Genomic DNA, 18819 nt, shown 5'->3' on the forward strand with positions numbered 1-18819 from the left:
TTTAGTATAAATTCTCGTTTACTTTTGTTTCAGAATTGACTTCGCTTTATTTGTTTGTGAGAAATAAGACAGACAATACTAGTTTGGAGGTAGTAAGAGGGTTATTAGTTTGGGAATGAGGTAAGAAGCAGATTGATTTTCGTGGGAGCATGTTGGTGAAACTTTTGCATCAATTTTTGGGAGGTAAACTTTGCACTGCCAGTGAGTGCAAATGAGACAAAAAAAAAGTACAATTTTTATATCAGGTCAGAGTGCGAATCAAAGTTACTACAAATAAATAGATGCAAAATTGAATCAGGTGTAAATTTTGTATCCCAGTTCAGATTTTAGAGCCCAAATGCTATTGAACGTAGGAGTTGTTAATGAGAGTGCTTTGAATAATTTCTAGCAAAAGGGTCCCATCTTCTCAAAACAAATAATTTCCATATGTTTGGTGTAATCTTGAGAAAAATTGTCCTGATAAAACATGCAAAAATTCTCTAGAAACTCTGATGGTCATACATGCAAGAATTCTCTAGCCTTTCCTATGACATGACAAAATCGTTATGTATTAAGGTGATGATGAACAAAATGCAAACAAACATGGAAGAAAACCTCTTGCAGGCAAAGTCACCACTCTAACAAAAGATTATGCCGGCTAAACCTATTTATGGCTTTTCATGCTTCATGCTTTGGTGGAAACATGATGGTCTCAAAGTGTGTTGACCAACAAGATGGGACTCCATGGGTGTTGAAACATGCTCCAACCCATCGTCAGGTTGGCTCATTAGATCAAATTTAAAGTGATGAAAGATCTACAGGAAATAAAAAAACAAGGCATGCATCTAATCTTTCAATTAATAAATTAAATAAAAATAACTCCCTGATATTTTGCTGATAAAATGAGTCCAGCAGACATGGAGTGAAATAAAAATAACTCCCTGAGCATGACATGTCCATATAAACCATTTACTACCTTTTTTTTCAAGTCACAAGATTGATTGCTCTAGGATGTGAGGATGCAACTAAGAGGAAGAATCCAGCTAGGAAATGAGGCTTAAACCTAGAAGATCATAAGTTCATGTGAATCTATTGTATATAACATGCAGGCGAGTAAAATGGACCACTTCATGTATGCATCTCAAGCACACAGCGAAGGCAACTCCCTTCGTGTAACAGATCAAAAGCCTCGTTGATCTCCCCAAGAGTCATTGTGTGTGTGATGTACTCATCAACCTTGATTTCCTGTAACATGGAAGGGTTTAATCGTTTAGGTAAACAAATAATGGAAGTAAATTGAATCAACATGGTTCTTATCAATCCTAGGAAGTTCCAATTACCAAGTATTCTTACTAGGATTGGTATGGCATCAAAAACAGCAGTTACACAAGCAGTAACCTGCTTATTTTGAGTATATTATTCTGTAAGTTACCAAGCAGAGTGCAACACATGGGAACTTTGGGATAATTCATTACCTTCTTCATGTACTTGTCAACAAGCCAAGGCACTTGAGTACGACTCTTGAAGCCACCAAAGGCTGTTCCCTTCCAAACACGTCCAGTGACCAGCTGAAAAGGACGAGTGGATATCTCTTGACCTGCTGCTGCAACGCCCACTATAACTGAAGTTCCCCAACCCTGCGAGTATGCAACTCAATCAGGTGCATGCTGAGGATTAATCTATTTTCTACCAGAGCCAATATAAACAGCAACAGGAAAACCATGCTGCAGATCAACTACCACAATACTACAATGGAGAAAAATCTTGGCTAGTGTACACCTCTATTGGCCCATACATTAAATTTTGGTTAATTCATGTCCAATAGCACTGTCAGATTTTGAGCCTTTTAGACAATTATACCAACTCACCTTATGACAGCATTCCAGTGCAGACCTCATAACAGAGACATTGCCTATGCACTCAAAACTGTAGTCAACACCACCATCAGTGAGATCCATAATGACCTGCTGTATTGGTTTCTGATGATCCTTGGGGTTTACAAATTCCGTAACTCCAAAATTCTTTGCTGAAAAGTCCAAAACATGATAAAAAAACAACAAAATACAAATATTTTATATCAGATGAAGTGAAATAGAAATGTTGTTATTGTGCTATCATACGACGACAAGAAATGATTTCAGTTGATCATCAAGAAGAAAGTGGCAAAAAGATGTTTTGCAATTTTTTCTTTTCAATAGAATTTGTCCAGGTTCAGCAAAAGGCTACACCACAAACAGAAAATCACAATATAGCCAAGATTTAAGGGAATGTAATGCAGTCAAGATAGCCAAATCCCCTTAACCATAGTTTTGTGCTCATATAATGTGTTGAAGCCCAAGAGAGGGACCCATTCCTGCAAAGCCAGCTCATGGTACTCATGGGATGTACAGTCTATGATCAATGACCCAATATTGGAGAATACCCCAGCAAGCCCACAACTCCGAACCATTTAATTTTCTAATGGCCAAAGTCATGGTACTTGACCAATAGAACAGTGGCACATAAGGTCAGATGCAGCTGACCTTCATGGGAAAAAACCCAATGCCCCCCCCCCTCTTCCCCTGAACAAGACACCTTCCTGTTCTTCCCACCAACAACAATGGAGACCACACCAATGTCTCTGCTAACAAGTAACAACAATGACTTGTGACCATGTTAGATCTGTATGATAAAAGCTGGGAGTTCAATTTCACTCCATGGAAGGATGAATGTTTCCTTCCAAGCACCCAGGTATTGACACAAAATCAGCCATAAAAGATGGTTAATGGCTTAATGCTAGTACCATTAAGACTGGCTTACCAATCATCATGTTTGACACAGTACACATGAGCGCCCATATATCCATTGACATCTGGAATAGCTAGCAATAAAAGCCATTTCAAAGTAGTGAAACACATAAAGGAGTAACTCATTCAAAAATCAACACTCACGATAACCTCTAGAAATAAAAGACCTAATTGGTGTCTCTTGCCAAACACGAGTCTCCTTTGTAAAGAGAACTATAAACTATGTTTCACTTGCTAATCTCCAAAATTTGGGAATATCTTTTTCCCTTTTGTTTTTTTATGGAAGGTGGATTCCCCCGGACTCTATGGAAGGCTTATTCAGGCCAGCTTCCCCTCCTCCAACCCTGCTCCCCAAGAAGAGAAGAAAAATCTTGCCTTCATAGGATGAACATAATGTCAGAGAGAATTACTCCCAATTTAAATAATGTCCAACGTTGATGGACCTTAAATCTCAGAAACTAAACACCTCTATGGGGTAAGCACCATGAACTCCATAGGATGAACATAGTATCTCTATGGTTATGGAAGCTTACTGAAAGCAATAAGCACACTACAAAATAGGTAATTAGCATTCTCAGCATCACTTAGACAAAAAGCACACTGATGAAACCAAACCAACAGGTCCCCGAGTATACTCTCACACGACCCAAGACTGCAAGCCTTCTCTAGCTTCAGCTGCAGTTATCCTTCATAATTGCACAACCCTTTCTAACGGTCTACTGTGAAGAGTCTTAGGTGCAACATTACAAGATAATGTTTAGATGCTTTGCAAGATTTAAAATATCGACACACACAATATCAAAAAAATTGAGTGCCGTGCAGTTTGATCTGTGGATACTTATGTTCCTTTTTTTTAATTGTTTTCAGTCCGTTAATTCATAGATAGGCTAATGAGGATGAGATCTAACATAAAAACCCCCCAAAACTCCCAGTATTTCTTGTATCTGTGACTATTGATACTGATATGATACGCACAATACAATGCAATACATATCAATAATTTAAACCTTGATACATTTTAGATGCTTGACCATTCCATGGTAGATAACCAAAGCACACCATAATAAAAACCAGTGTGCTGCTTGGTTTATAAAAGATCTTTCATTGCTTGCCACTGACACTAGTGCCAATTTCCACTCAATGGTTGAGGGTTATTCTTCTCTCACTCTTTGCTCAAATCTAGTCCTTAGAGAATGTTGAATGGTCTTCTTGATCAGAGTTTTATGGCTGTAATGGCTTCTTTTTTTTTATCAATATAGCTGTAATGGCTTCTTGAAGGAATAAGAGAGAAAAGATGGAGAGAAAGAAGAGAAAAAATGTGCCTAGAATCACTTTAGGGCATGGGAATCACTCACCATAGCTAGCATAAGCTGAAGAAAGCTCAATATACTTCATTGCCTTTGTGTAAGACGTCCATACATATTTATAGACTCTAAACTCATAATAATTCTAGAAGTCAAACTGTTAGACTCAATAATCCTCGTAGGACTCAAACTAAGTTGTCATATCCTATTTCGATTCAAAGAAAGACTCAATAACTCTAATCCTACTCATGCAATGACTCTGAAATTTTAAACATAAGCAAACTATAAATAGAAAAATTAAACCCTATCATTGAGCCCTAGAGAAAAATTATAAAACGGCAAAAGTACCATCACTATGCCATATCAGGACCTGTTGTAAGGCCTTCCTCTTGCTAGAATAAGTCTTCAAGGGTGCTGATCGATTCCTACCACCCTCCCCCCAATACATTGCAGCTTACAAACCACTTCCCGTGATTGACCCAAAAGACTTAATCATGTGCAAGATTGAAGACTTCCAGATGAGTTGGGATCAAGTTCACTTGGTAAGTTGGGATCAAGTCTGCCTCCCAAAGGATGAAGGGGGGTTAGGCTTAAGGAAGTTGAAATCTTTTCACTCTGCTCTTCTCTGCAAGTGGATTTGGAGATTTGCGGCAGAAAATGATGCCTGGTGGAGACCTCTCATTGCTTGTAAATATGATGTGGAATAGGGCAATTGGAGAACTAGGGACCCTCCTCCCAGTTGGGGAAACTCTTTGTGGAAAGGGATAATGAAGAATTTCTCAGCTCTTGCTGTTGGGATCTCAATTAAAGTTGGCAATGGTAATAGGGCCAAGTTTTGGAAGAATTCTTGGTGCTCGGATGGCCCCTTTGCTGATTCCTTTCCTCTCCTCTTCCAGTGTGCTTCTAACCAAGAGGCTTCTGTTGCCGAGTGCTGTAGTGTATCTGGTGATTCGGTTCTTTGGCCTCCTTCCTTTAGAAGGAACCTTTTCGACCAGGAGGTGGAAGAGATAATGAACCTGTTGACTTTTCTTCAGAATCAAGAGATGGATTTCAGTTCAGAGGATAAGTGGCAGTGGAAGTGGAATTCAGATGGTGTTTTCTCTGTCAAGTCTCTGGCTTCTAATCTCTGTAGAAGGGGTTTTTCTGATTTCCCTCACCATCAGGTGTGGAATTCCATTAGCCCAACTAAATCTAATTTCCTAGTTTGGACTATGGCTCTAAATAAATGTCTGGCTAGAGCTAACCATGTAAGAAGGGGCATTCAGCTTTTGGACCTTTCATGCAGCTTGTGTGGGAGCATTGCTGAAACCACTGATCATTTGTGCATTCACTGCCCGTATTCTTCTCAGTTGTGGAATCATTTCTTCAGCTCTATGAACTTAAGTTGGGTTATGCCAAGTTCGGTTAAGGAGCTTTTGTGTTGCTGGAAGCTTAAGGGGTTGAACAAGAAAAAGAAGAGTGTATGGAAGACTATTCCTAGTGCTGTTTTATGGTCCATCTGCTGAGAGGAAAAGAAGGATTTTCTGTAACAAGGCTTTAAGTCTGAAAGAGCTAATCCAGAAAGCAGTGGGCAAATTAATTTCTTGGCTGTCAGTGTCTGAGGAATTCAGAAATTGTTGTGTCTGTTGTTTTTCTTTCTAGTTCTTGATGGAATGTGTAACTGCTGATTTGGTCAGTTGGCCTTTCTGGGACTTATCTCAGCTTTCCTTGTGTATCTCTTGTTTCAATAAATATTACTTTACCTTTTCCAAAGAAAAAAAAATAAAGACTTCCAGATGAGTTTCATGCAGAAAAGTCCAAGTAGTGCTTGCACAACAGAAACTGTAAAAGCCTACAAAAACACTGGACTCGAGTTCCCATACCCAACTATCCTAACCTTTTGTATATAAAAATAGCTGCTTCAGAAGCAGGATAAATTTAAATAATCAATCTCCTGTGAAGAAAGAAAATGTGCTACCTTATGGGTTCACTTCTAGGCTCTAAAATGAAGCTGCATAAAATCTGGAGAGCAGTGAACTTATGTCTTGTTTCCCACCTTTTTCTGGCGTTGGGAGATGTTAAGTCATTCTATATCCACCAATCTTTCAGTTCTGTCCAGAATTCTACTTCCTTCCCTAAAATCCAAAGCAGCCAATTTCCAAAGGATGCACATTTCCAATAGAGACCATAGGTGATTGTAAACATAACAGATGATCAATTCTCTTTTCTTAGATGGATATTTTCTAGCCAAACATGGGCTTTTCTTTTGAAAAAGATAAGGTAATTTTATTAGAAATAACATGCTGATACAAGCAAGGCCCCTTGTAGCCACAGCCGAGGACCTCAATCTTCCAATGGCAGATCTTATTAGTTCATCAAACTTATGGTGTTTTCCTTGGAAAATCCTCTTGTTCCTCTCAGCCCAATCTGTTCACACCACTATTAGCTTATAGCTGTGCAGTACTTTATTTTCTTCTTTTTCATACACAGCTCTGTTTTTATTGGTATTTTTTATACACAACTCTTTTTTATAAGTAACCATCAGATTTATTAATAAAAACAGTAAAATATATGCAAAGTTTACATACACCTTTTAGAATGACAATCTTTCCTACCTCTCCCCCCTTACATATAACTTACAATTGAGCCCAAAAGACACTGATCTCTGCCCAACCCTTGTTTCTAAAGTACCAGCCATACAATTTGCTGACCTTATATACACCTTTCTTAAGCATGAGATTTATTATATATTATCTACCCTTTGCATTTCAGGAAGCAAAATGAAGTGAAGTCCCAATGACTCAACAAAGATTGCAAAACTTTTCTAAATCCAGGGAAAGAATGGATTAAACCTTTTTAGTTCTTTCACTAATATATATTGAGAAATAACAGATGCTTAACAAAAATGTTGTATTATATTTTTTTAAACAGTTAAAACAGATGATGGAATGACAAAATATAAGTACTGCCTCTTAGAATATCCTCAATATTTAATGAATACGAACACAATGAATCTACATAATAGACAGAAATTTTCTAGAATAAGTTCTTACTAGCTGACAGTTGACACCCAAAATTGTACACTAATTCCTTCTGGATCCTCAAAAATATTGATTGGTTACTAATAAACATGTGTATGAGTGAAAAATGACATGTACCTCTATCAAATTTATTGCTGTCAATATCAATGCCTATTATTCGTGAAGCACCAGCAGCTTTTGCACCCTCTGCGACCTATTAAGTCATATGTAACTTATTAGAGAAATTTCAGCAGTCGGTGCAGAACCATGATACCAGTCAGGAGGTGTTTCTGGATAACTTACTGCAAGGCCGACAGTCCCCAGGCCAAAAACAGCAACAATGGAACCTGGTTCTACCTTTGCTGTGTTCCAAACTGCCCCAAGACCTAAAAATAAAGATATATTTATTTTGGATTACACAGGGAAGATGAATCATCATAAAATGGATTTGGAAATATACTGATTTTTAAAACCAATGTGCTCTACCTCAATCAAATAAAATCATAACAAGAATAGTTGTTATTTCCATGCATTTATTACACTCAATCATAAAGTTAGAAGCAAAACAGATTACAGTAACTAGAGACTTCATCCAATGGCATATACCTGAACGTAGAAAAAATTATATTCAAGCTTATGTGAAACACCTAGTATCTAGGTCCTGTTGCTCATTAGCAGATTCCAAGGGGAATGGAACTTTTAAGCTATATTCTTATCCTATACATGAAAGAAAACACCAGATATTTTCTAAATATTTACGGATAATTTCATTCACGAGACCTAGAGATGGAAAAGCTTTCCATTATGCTTCAAATGATGAAAGGAAAGAAGAATGGAAAAGTCCAAGAGCCAACTATGCAGCATTCCAAGTGGATTTTCTTCTGCCTGAATAAAAGTTAAGGAACTTGGCAGTAAAGACACATAATACAGGATGTGAAGCATGTGGCTAGGCAACTAAGAGTGGCATTCATCAAGGTGCAGAGATCAGCAAACAGCTTGGTTGATGCATTGTCTAGACAATGAGTGCAGGAAACAAATTATTTTAATGTATCCATGAAAACTGATCTATGTGTAAAAAGGACAGGAAAGTGGGTAGGCAGTGGGGTTTAGCCTAAATGATCTATAAGAGGTGCTTGCCAGAAACTTAATTTTTACCTCATTATTTTTTCACATATTAATAAAGTTTGAATAGTTTCATAAACAAAATTCTTCAGCCTAAATTTCCCAAGTAGAATGAGCATAGATGCTAGTTGTTTGGCATTGAATGTGAAATTGCTTCATGTATTGAATCTACAATCCTGTAACCTTCACAGGTATCAAAATGGATTGGAAAGACATGAATCATCATCATCATCTAAGCCTTATCCCAACTATTTCAGGTTGGCTACATGAATCTTGTTTCGCCCATTCTGTTCTGCCCAATCCCATATCCTTTTTTTTTATCAATAACAGAATAGCTTTCATTAAAAAATAAGAAGAGGTATGTTGGGAGATAAAACTCTCTTAAATCCCCACCAAAGGAAATGCAAAACAAATTACACAAGAGCCCAAAACAAGGCATCCCAATTTACCCCTTGCTTAGCTAATCATCCGCAAAAGAATTTGCACTTCTTTTGACCCAATTCAGCTTGACTTCAATATCCCTAGTCAACCATTTAAATTTCCTCTTTTCATTGCTGTAATGCCAGAACCCAGTTGCCTCGAATCCCCCTCTATAACCAGTTTCTTAATGCTCAAGTCTTTGGCCCTTTGTACACCTTCCAAAGCCACCAAAATCTCAGGCCGAATAGAGTCATCCTCACCTATTGGGCTAGAGAAGAGAGCAATCACATTCCCATCCTCATTCCTTAATACTCCCCCAATACCCAAGGACCCTGGGTTCCCCACACTACTCCTGTCAAAGTTTAACTTAATAAACCTGTTGAGTTGGGCCGATTTCTAGTTATCGGAACCAGTTGTTTTTGTTCTTATTTTAAGTTGTTAAGTTAGGAAGTTGTTGGGCTTTAGGTCCATTAGCTTATGTTTTTTAAGTTGTGACTGTTCAGCTACTTTAGTAGCTGCCCTACTAAGGGCATTCTTGTAATCTTTCATTCTTTTAAGTTAAGTATAAAATATAATGAGGGGTTGGCGGCCAGAACTAACTCAATTCTGGTTAACATCCCACTCTTCCTTTCCTCTCTTTTCTTCTCTATTGCTGAAACTCTTCTTCTTCTTTTCTTTCTCGTCACAAGGAAATCATCCTGATTTACAAACAGTGATTTCTACTTGGTATCAAAGCAAGGCCGAAGGTTCCTTGAGCTGCTTTCTCATGCAGCCCTAGATAGACCGACTGCATAGTGATTTAAGAGGTTGATCAAAGATCTCAGGTAAGCCCAGTTTTAGGATTTTTTGGTGAATCTGTTTTACCCTGTAGCTGGTCTAGGGTTTCTCATCAAAATTAGGAAAAACTAGAGAAAGGAGGAGAGTCCTATTTTTGTTGGACTCTTCAATTTTGACCTAGGAGGTGGCGCCCTAATTTTTTAGGGTTCCTTAAAGTTTTCTGTAGAGGACGGTTTAAGTCCTACCTGATTTGGAGGTTTCTGGAGAGAGCAGTTACCTCTTCTCTCTCTTCTCCCATCCCACAAAAAAGGAATCTTTTGTGGAAGGACCATCTAGGACACCAGAAAGGTGTCGTTGGTTCCAAAAGTGTTTCATCTAATCTTCTTGCATATTATTGTAATTTTCATTGCACCTTTTGAGAAGTATGGATGGTCACGGAGTTGAAAACAAGCCCAAGAGTGAAATGGGACCAGTTGGAGGAGGTACCGGAGACCTTTCCGGGGCTGGAACCATTACTACAGTTAAGTTGGATGGTTCGAATTACTTAGAATGGTCACAATCTGCAAAGATGGCCATTAGTGCTCGTGGGAAGTTAGGGTATATTACTGGTGAAGAAGTGAAACTCGAAACTAACAATTCCTGGTGGGTATAGGAGAACTATATGGTGATGACTTGGATGTGTAATTCCATGCTGCCCCATATAAGTAAAAACTTTTTATGGGAAAATAAAAACTAAGGAAATATGGGATGGGGTTGCAGAAACTTATTCACAGAGGGAGAATATTGCTAGGACTTATCAAATGAGAAATCAGATTATTGCTACAAGGCAGGGAGATAGACCTATTGCAGTTTACTTTTCAGCCCTTAAAACCCTATGGTAGAAGATTGACCATTTAGAGACATTTGCTTGAGAAACCACTAAGGATGCAACTGCCTACCAGAAACGCCTAGAGAAGTATAGGGTGTTTGAATTTCTTACTGGCCTTAATCCTGAGTATGATATTGCAAGACAACACATTCTTTCCAAGGACAGTGTTATCCTCTCCCAGGCATATGCCTTTGTGTCATGGGAGGAGAGCAGGAGAAATGTGATGATGAAAAATTCTGGTTTTGATCAGTCAGCCATGGTTAGCATTGTGAGACCTAAACAAGGTGGAGACCGGGGTGGCAGTGAAATCAAGAAGGAAGACAAAAAAGATTTGATCTGTGACTATTGTAAGAAGCCTAAACACATAAGAGATACTTTTTTGGAAGCTTCATCCACATCTTGTGCCGAATAGACTCAAAAATAAGAAGGGAAATGCTCACATGGCAGTCACTGGTGACATTTCGACCCCTCCTACTACAGCTGCTCTGGAGTCTATTGCAGCTACTGCAGTAAGGGCCGAACTTGAGAGGTATGGGCAGTTTCTAAACCAGCGGGGTACAGCCACTGCAAATTATGTTTCTACTTCAGGTAAGGAGGGAACCCCTTGGGTTATAGATTTTGGAGCCTCAGAACACATGACCCATAGTTCCACTATTTTTTCCTCTTACTAGCTCTATTCTGATAGAGATAGGGTCTCCACAGCTGATGGATCTCATGTTCCCATTACTAGGAAGTGGTCTGTCAAGCTTAGTGATTCCACTTCCCTTCCCTATGTCGTTCATGTTCCCAGATTGAGCACTAATTTGTTATTTGTTAGTAGTTTGATTAAGAACCTGAACTGTTTAGTAATTTTTTCTCCAGGTCATTGTATCTTGCAGGATCTGAGTTCAAAGATGACGATTGGGAGTGGTCATGAACAGTGTTTTAAAGGCGCAAGATGCAAAAAAAGTGCAAGGGCCAATTTGCACCTGAGGCGCAAGGCGCAAAATTACAAAAAAAAAAAGCTAAAAAAATAAAAAAAAAGGTCAAAAAATTCCAAAAAATGCCAAAAATTAAAAAAAAATGCAAAAAATTTATAACATATTAAAACATAATGTTAATAAAAATATAAACTTAAATTTTGGAATAAATGATTTAAAAAACCTATTACCTAAAAATAAAATACATAAACATAACATGTATAGTGTATTCAAATGAAAATTAAAAATAAAAACAAACATATAAAGCATTTTCAAGTATGTAAAACCCACAATTTCTTTTTTTCCTTATTTGCATTGCTTCAAATAGTTAATGTGATGTAAAACATATTGCATTCTTGATTCTATGAGTTGCCTTTGTAGCACGCCCCTCAAGGCAAGCCTGAACAAGTTTATGTTAGGGTCTGAAACTCTTATTTCTCACATAAAAAATAATGATTTTACAGCTTTCATTGCCTTTTAAGAAGATATTTTATTGCAATGAATGAATGAACAACATAAGCAAATAGGGGGTTATCGGAGCACGCCTGGGCTGAGGCGCAAGGTTCATCAGGTGCACGCCTAGGCGCACCGGCGCGCGCCTTTTGAAAGAGGGGCGCGTAGGACCTGGGCGAGGCACATACCCAAAAATGCACCTCGCCTATGTGCCTAGGTGCGCCTTTAAATCACTGGTCGTGAAGTGAATGGAATCTACCTTCTAGATGTGCCTCCTCCTCATCAAAGTCATCATGTTAGTAGGGATAGTGAGTCAGGGTCTGTGGGTCAGATTATGCTTTGGCATAATCATTTGGATCATTTGCCTTTTTCTTCTTTGAGTCTTTTGTTTCCAAAGCTATTTGAGTCTGTTAGTTTGTCAAGTCTAGAGTGTGAAGGTTGTCAACTTGGAAAGCATTGTAGACATTTAAAGCCAGTAATAAAAGGTGTTATTTTTCTTTTGATGTTTATTCATTCTAATGTGTGGAGACTTATCATGTTCCTTCTATGGGTGGTTACCAATATTTTCTCTTATTTGTGGATGATTACTCTCGATATTCTTGGGTTTACTTGATGAGATTCCAAGATGAGGTACCATCCTTGGTAAGGCAATTTCATCAGATGGTGCTAACACAGTTTGGAACACGAATCAAGGTGTTCATATCCGACAATGCTAGGGAATATTTTGAAAAACACCTTGCTGCATATCTGTCAAAATATGGTATTGTCCATCAGAGCAACTGTTCCTACAGTCCGCAGCAGAATGGTGTTGCAGAAGGGAAGAACAGACACATTGTTGGGATTGCAAGAAGCATGATGATCACATCTACAGTTCCAGTTCAATTTTGGGGTGATGCAGTTCTCACTACAGTATATTTGATTAATAGGGTGCCTCCACGTATACTTGGATTCAGCACCCCATTCAGTCTCCTTTTTCTTGAAGGGGAGATGTTTCATATTCCTCTCAAGGTGTTTGGGTGTGTCTGCTTTGCACATATCCTTGGTCCTCACTGCTCAAAGCTTGACTCGAAGGCAAAGAAGTTTGTCTTCCTTGGATATGCTATGATCCAGTCTCTGGAAATCGGTATGTTACTATGGATGTCACTTTTTTTAAGTCCACATACTTCTTCTCAAAGAATCCTTCTCAAGGGGAGTGTTTTGGGGAAGTGAGTGAGCAGTCTATCCCTCTCCCAGTTCCAGTCCTTGTGTCCACTCCTGTGCCTGATCCTCCTGTGTCACCTACCTTACCACCTCCCTTACATCCTGCTTCTCAACGTTACTCATGACAAAGATTTCATAGGGAGGTTGATTCCATTGCAGCAGAACTTACATCACTTCCTGTCGGTTCCTTGGAGACTCCAGATTCAGCTGACAAGGATTCAAGTATTCCTCTTGATCCCTCTACTGTTTAAGTTCCCATTGATTCTACTAATCCCGTTATAGATAACCTGGACCTTCCTATTGCCCTTAGAAAAGGGAAGAGAAAGTGTATTGCTCATTGTATTTCACAGTACTTGTCCTACAGTGGACTTTCTCCTTCCTATCATGCTTTACTTTCCTCTCTTGACTCTGTGTCTATACCCAAGGGTGTCAGTGAGGCTCTCTCCAAACCTGAGTGGAAGATAGCTATACAGGAAGAGATAGAAGCTTTAATTAAGAATCAGACATGCGAGATTTTGGACCTACCAGAGAGCAAGGAGATTGTTGGATGCAAATGGGTTTACATAGTAAAATATAAGGCAGATGGAAGTATAGAAAGGTACAAGGCCAGACTTGTTGCAAAAGGGTACACACAGACCTATGACATTTATTACTTGGAGACCTTTGCACCTGTTGCAAAGATGACCTCTGTTCGGTTACTTCTTTCTCTTGTTGCCACATACTCTTGGCCCCTGTTTCAACTTGATAAGAAGAATGCTTTCTTAAATAGGTATCTGCAAGAGGAAGTGTATATGGATCTTCCTGCTAACTTCTACAGTGATGTTGAAATGGGAAAGGTATGCAGGCATAAGAAGTCACTTTATGACTTGAAGCAATCACCCAGAGCATGGTTTGACAAGTTTAGGAGCGCCTTGATTGCTTTTGGCTACACTCAGATTCAATCCGATCATACATTGTTTGTGAAATGAAGGGGATCCTTGGTGTCAATCCTAATTGTTTATGTGGATGATATTGTTGTCACAAGGAATGACCTAAGTGAGATTGATTGTTTGAAGAAGAATCTACACAAAGAATTTGAAATTAAGGATCTTGGAGAACTTAGATACTTCTTAGGCATTGAAGTTGCAAGATCAAAACTTGGAATTTTTATCTCTCAGAGGAAGTATGTCTTGGATCTTCTTCAAGAAACAGGGAAGCTTGGATCAAAGACAATCAGTACTCCTATTGATCAGAATCACAGAATTAATGCATAAGAAGGTGAGCTAGTAAAGGACATTGGGAGATATCAGAGACTTGTGGGGCGGCTTCTATACTTGTGTATGACAAGACCAGACATTTCCTATGCAGTAAATGTAGTAAGTTAATACATGCATGCTCCACAAGTCCAGCATTGGGAAGCTGTTGACAGGATTCTTGTTTATCTGAAGGGACACCTAGGTAGAGGCATATTGTTTGCTGATCATGAACAGTTGAAACTAGAGGCTTATACAGATGTAGATTAGGCAGGATGCCTTTGTGACAGAAGATCTACTTCAGGAGTATGCACCCTTGTTGGGGGTAACCTTGTTTTGTAGAAGAGTAAGAAACAGACAATGGTGGCAAGATCAAGTGCTAAAGCTAAATACAAGGCCATGGCACATGGGGTTTCAGGACTTCTATAGATCCGTTCCCTATTGAGAGAAATTGGTGTACAGGCAGAAGAACCTATGATGTTGTACTGTGATAACTAGGCAGCAATTAACATTGCCCATAACCCAGTTCAGCATGATCGGACTAAGCACATTGAAGTAGATAGACATTTCATCAAAGAAAGGGTGACTTTTGGGGAAGTTTGTCTCTCATACATTGCTTCCGATCTGCAGCTTGTTGATGTTCTTACAAAAGGTGTTGCAAGGAATAAGTTGGAGCATGAGCTACGCAAGTTGGGAATGTGTGACATTTACTCCCAACTTGAGGGGGAGTGTTGAGTTGGGACGATTTCTAGTTATTGGGCACAGTTGCTTTTGTTCTTATTTTAAGTTGTTAAGTTAGGAAGTTGTTGGGCTTTAGGCCCATTAGCTTATGTTTTTTAAGTTGTGACTGTTCAGCTACTTTAGTAGCTGCCCTACTAAGGGCATTCTTGTAATCTTTCATTCTTTTAAGTTAAGTATAAAATATAATGAGGGGTTGGCGGCCAGAACTAATTCAATTCTTGTTAACATCCCACTCTTCCTTTCCTCTCTTTTCTTCTCTACTACTAAAACTCTTCATCTTCACTAGGAGGAGGCACCAAAACATGTACAGAAGAAAAAGTAGATGGAGTAGACCCTGAAACTTCCTTCCAATTCCTTAACAAATCGCCATTTGAGAAGTCATTAAGCAGCTCCAAAGACTTAGGCCAATGCACCACTCTGATATGAATCATCTCCAAGATGGAAAGAACCCCTCTTTCCTTATCAGCAAAGTCCATTGTTAAATTATGAACCTTTAAATCATTTCTTACTACAACCCAGGTCTTTTTTGGTCTGCCCCTAGCCCTTATAGCCCCTTCAACTTTCAACAAATCAATTCTTCTTATGGGTGCTTTCAATGATCTTCTATGCATGAGACAAACCATCTTAGTCTATTTCTCTTATTTTATTACCTATTGGAGTTACTCCTTAGTTCCTTTCCACTCATCCATCTTAGCATATGCATTTCTACTGCACTCATTTTTCGGACATGCTTCTTAACTGTTTTATGGAATTTTCCTTTTAACCTAAGCAGTATTCGCCACCACAGAAGACTCCAAATGCCTTACATAAGATAAAGACCCAGATGCACACATCCATTTCTTGTCTAATTCTGTGGGTAACATCCTCATCCTCCTCAATCTCTTGTCACATTGAGTTATCTTTTGGTCTCCAATCCTAAGTTTACTCTAATTTGTACTCTTATTATTATTAAATTTACATAATGTATGTTCTGTTTTAGTCCTGCTTTTTTAAAACCTCCTCGTTTCTAAGGAATTTGTCCATAAACTTAATTTTGCATTTAATTCTTCATTAATTTCATCAATTAAAGGCATGCATCATTTAACATAATATCATCAAAATTCTGACATATTGCAATTGACAACAAAGACAAATAACTCACCTGTGGTAACACCACAACCAAGTAGGCATACTTTTTCTAGAGGAGCTTTTGGATCAATTTTTGCAACACTCACATCATGTACAACTGTGTACTGGCTAAATGTCGAGGTTCCCATGAAATGGTAAATAGGGGTCCCATTTATTGAAAAACGACTCTTACGGTCACCCAACATAACTCCAACTCCAGTAGCTTCCCGCACTTTGCTACAGAGATTTGTCTTCCCTGATTTGCAAAATTTGCATTCTCGGCATTCTGCAATGTAACAAGGTATAACACGGTCCCCGGGTTGAACTTCAGTCACACCTTCACCAACACTTTCAACAATCCTGCATGGAAATTTTTTACCAGAATTATTTCCTTGCAGAAAATAATTAGTTACTGTGAATCAGCTACTTGAAACAGAGCATACCCTGCAGCCTCATGACCAAGAATGCAAGGAAAGAGACCCTCAGGGTCCTGCAGAGCAAATAAATCATTACAAACTCATCATAACAGAATTGACAAGAACTAACAATGCTTAAACCAACAGTTATAAGGGAAATGGCTACGCAAGCACAGATGCACCAATAAAAGTCTTCATACCAGATAAGTAAGCAAAAGCACAGAACAGTGTACAAAGCAAATGAGGGATGCGAGCTTTCAACAGCAGCGGAAATGAGAAGCAAGAAACAATTGTAAAATTCAACATTATGAACACATTGGTGATGGCAAGGGAAGTACCATTTATTGGAAATTCCCCTCCTATTTGCAACATGAATCTGGTTCCTTTCCATGTTTCATAGAAAGATTTTTTTTAAATGCAATGGGATTTCTCTGCAACTAGAGATATGGAACCGAATATAAAATCTATCAGAATACTCGGTAAATAACCATACATGATACGATCATACGATACTTCCAGTAAGAAACAACATCCCAAAACGATTCCAATACTGACTTTTCAATATAATTTGATTAGAAACCAAGAACCATCTTGGACATGAACAAATGAGCAATGATGGAATCACCCATTCGAATAACAGAACAGACGAATCAGAACATCATTTGAGAGTAACAAATAGAAGATACCCAAAATGCTTTCATCCTAAACTGAAAAATATCGGGCAATTGGATTAGAAGAAATAAGTAAACTACCTTGCCACTCCAAGTATAAGCGTCGGTATGGCAGAGAGCAGTGAAGAGTATCTTCAATCGGACTTCGCCGGCCTGAGGCGGAGCCACCTGTACGTCCTCGATCACTAACGGTTTGTTTGGTTCCCATGCAACCGCAGCTGCCCCCAAACAGTACAAAAACCATGAGAAAACAATCAAACCCACCGACAGATCAAGAAGAACTGAAACGATCATCTATCCATCTATGTATCCATGGAGAAACAAACACAATCACAGAGAGGGGGAGAGAGAGAGAGATGGAGAACGTACCTTTACAGGTGATGACCTGACCTTGGGTCGCCATGAACGGATTGAACAGAAAGCACCAGCTGTTATCTGATGCTCTTGGGTTCGTCTCTCCCTCACTATATACACGGTCACGGAGACGAGAGCGAGAAGGTAACGCGGACGAGAGCAGCCACGATTTTACTTCAATCTCTGAATTATTTGCCTTTCGTATTCTGATCGGACGGTTCAAGGGAGAATGAAAAAAAATTGTTTGGTTTAAGATCGTCTGATAGTGTTTGTTAATGCGTCCATTTCTCGTGGAGCCCACTTGTGTACTCGTGCTTTATTGTTCAAATTATTGATTATCAGAATGACTTTTTGTGTCCCCAGATGGCCAGATATAGACGAGAAAGGAAAAATAGCATTACTGGGTTCTGGACCCACAAGAATCTCACCATTCGATAATTTTAACCGTCTGATTTATCTGGTCATTCGATGCCACCTTTTTAAATGGATCGGATAGAAAGCGGTTAGGGCTGTAATCGGATCGAATCCAGCTATATCCGCATCTCATCCGTTTTATCAAACCTTTGGATCCGAATCCGATCTGGAAACAGGTATATCGAACTGTATATCGAACGAGCTTAATCCGCATCCATTTTATTGTATTTTAATTCATAAAAAAAATAGTTTAAGGATACACTACAAAAACCTCCCATTGATAATTGAGTCAGGACTCGTTCAATTATTGAATTAATAATATATAAAGGTTACTAGTTTTCTTATAATTTTTATTATATTTGATGAAGAATATATAAAATAATTTTGATAAATAAATAAAAGATATCAGTACAATCGATCTCAATAATAACAGTCACTTAGTCAAATACTATAGGGAATAGGAATTGGCGGGTGAGTACAGTGTAAATGTGAGGCTGTTGCATTTAGGCCTCGTTCGTTTAGCAGTATCACGCCCCGGACCCAGGTAAGTGTTTCTTGAAAGTTTATTTATCCGTGTTCTTTTAGTATTAATTTATCTATTTTCTTTTGTTTCATCAACTTTTCTAAGTAAGACGCCAATATATTATATTATTGTCAAAATTACTCTTTTAACAAATAATGAATGTTTTTTGTTGAGGTTTTGTTTTATAAACCTATAATAGGTCCATAGCACATCAAAAGTAACCCAATCAATCACCAAAAGTAACCCAATCAATCACAAACCAATCACTATTGCCAACATTATCCTTTTTGGAGGTTTTCTTAATACCACTAATCATAAAAAGATCTGAATTAAAAACAAACTAAAGGTTCATCCTGTCGCATCAATAAGTAGAACTTGCTATGTTAAAACAAAAAAGAAAAAAAAAAAGATAGTATGTTTTTGTTTTCTATTCATCAACTACATGTTTTCAGATAATCAAAATACAAAAAAAAGATGACTATTATTATATTGAG

The 18819-nt window shown here is 38.3% G+C and overlaps 1 protein-coding gene across 1 annotated transcript; it reads right to left on the bottom strand.

The window, feature by feature from the left end:
• Positions 1–819: 819 nt before the first annotated feature.
• On the bottom strand, positions 820–17629 carry LOC148865136 (alcohol dehydrogenase class-3-like). Its single transcript, XM_088975330.1, has 9 exons — positions 17404–17629; positions 17116–17252; positions 16391–16437; positions 15982–16307; positions 7372–7454; positions 7207–7282; positions 1848–2005; positions 1455–1616; positions 820–1224 (listed from the first exon to the last, which is right to left on the bottom strand). Exons 1-9 carry the CDS (start codon positions 17435–17437, stop codon positions 1108–1110), a joined length of 1140 nt encoding a protein of 379 aa, XP_088831456.1. The 5' UTR covers positions 17438–17629; the 3' UTR covers positions 820–1107.
• Positions 17630–18819: the final 1190 nt, after the last annotated feature.

Source organism: Nelumbo lutea, chromosome 3 (genome assembly GCF_056320005.1).
Source record: "Nelumbo lutea isolate HS-2025 chromosome 3, American lotus-T2T, whole genome shotgun sequence".
NCBI lineage: Eukaryota > Viridiplantae > Streptophyta > Magnoliopsida > Proteales > Nelumbonaceae > Nelumbo > Nelumbo lutea.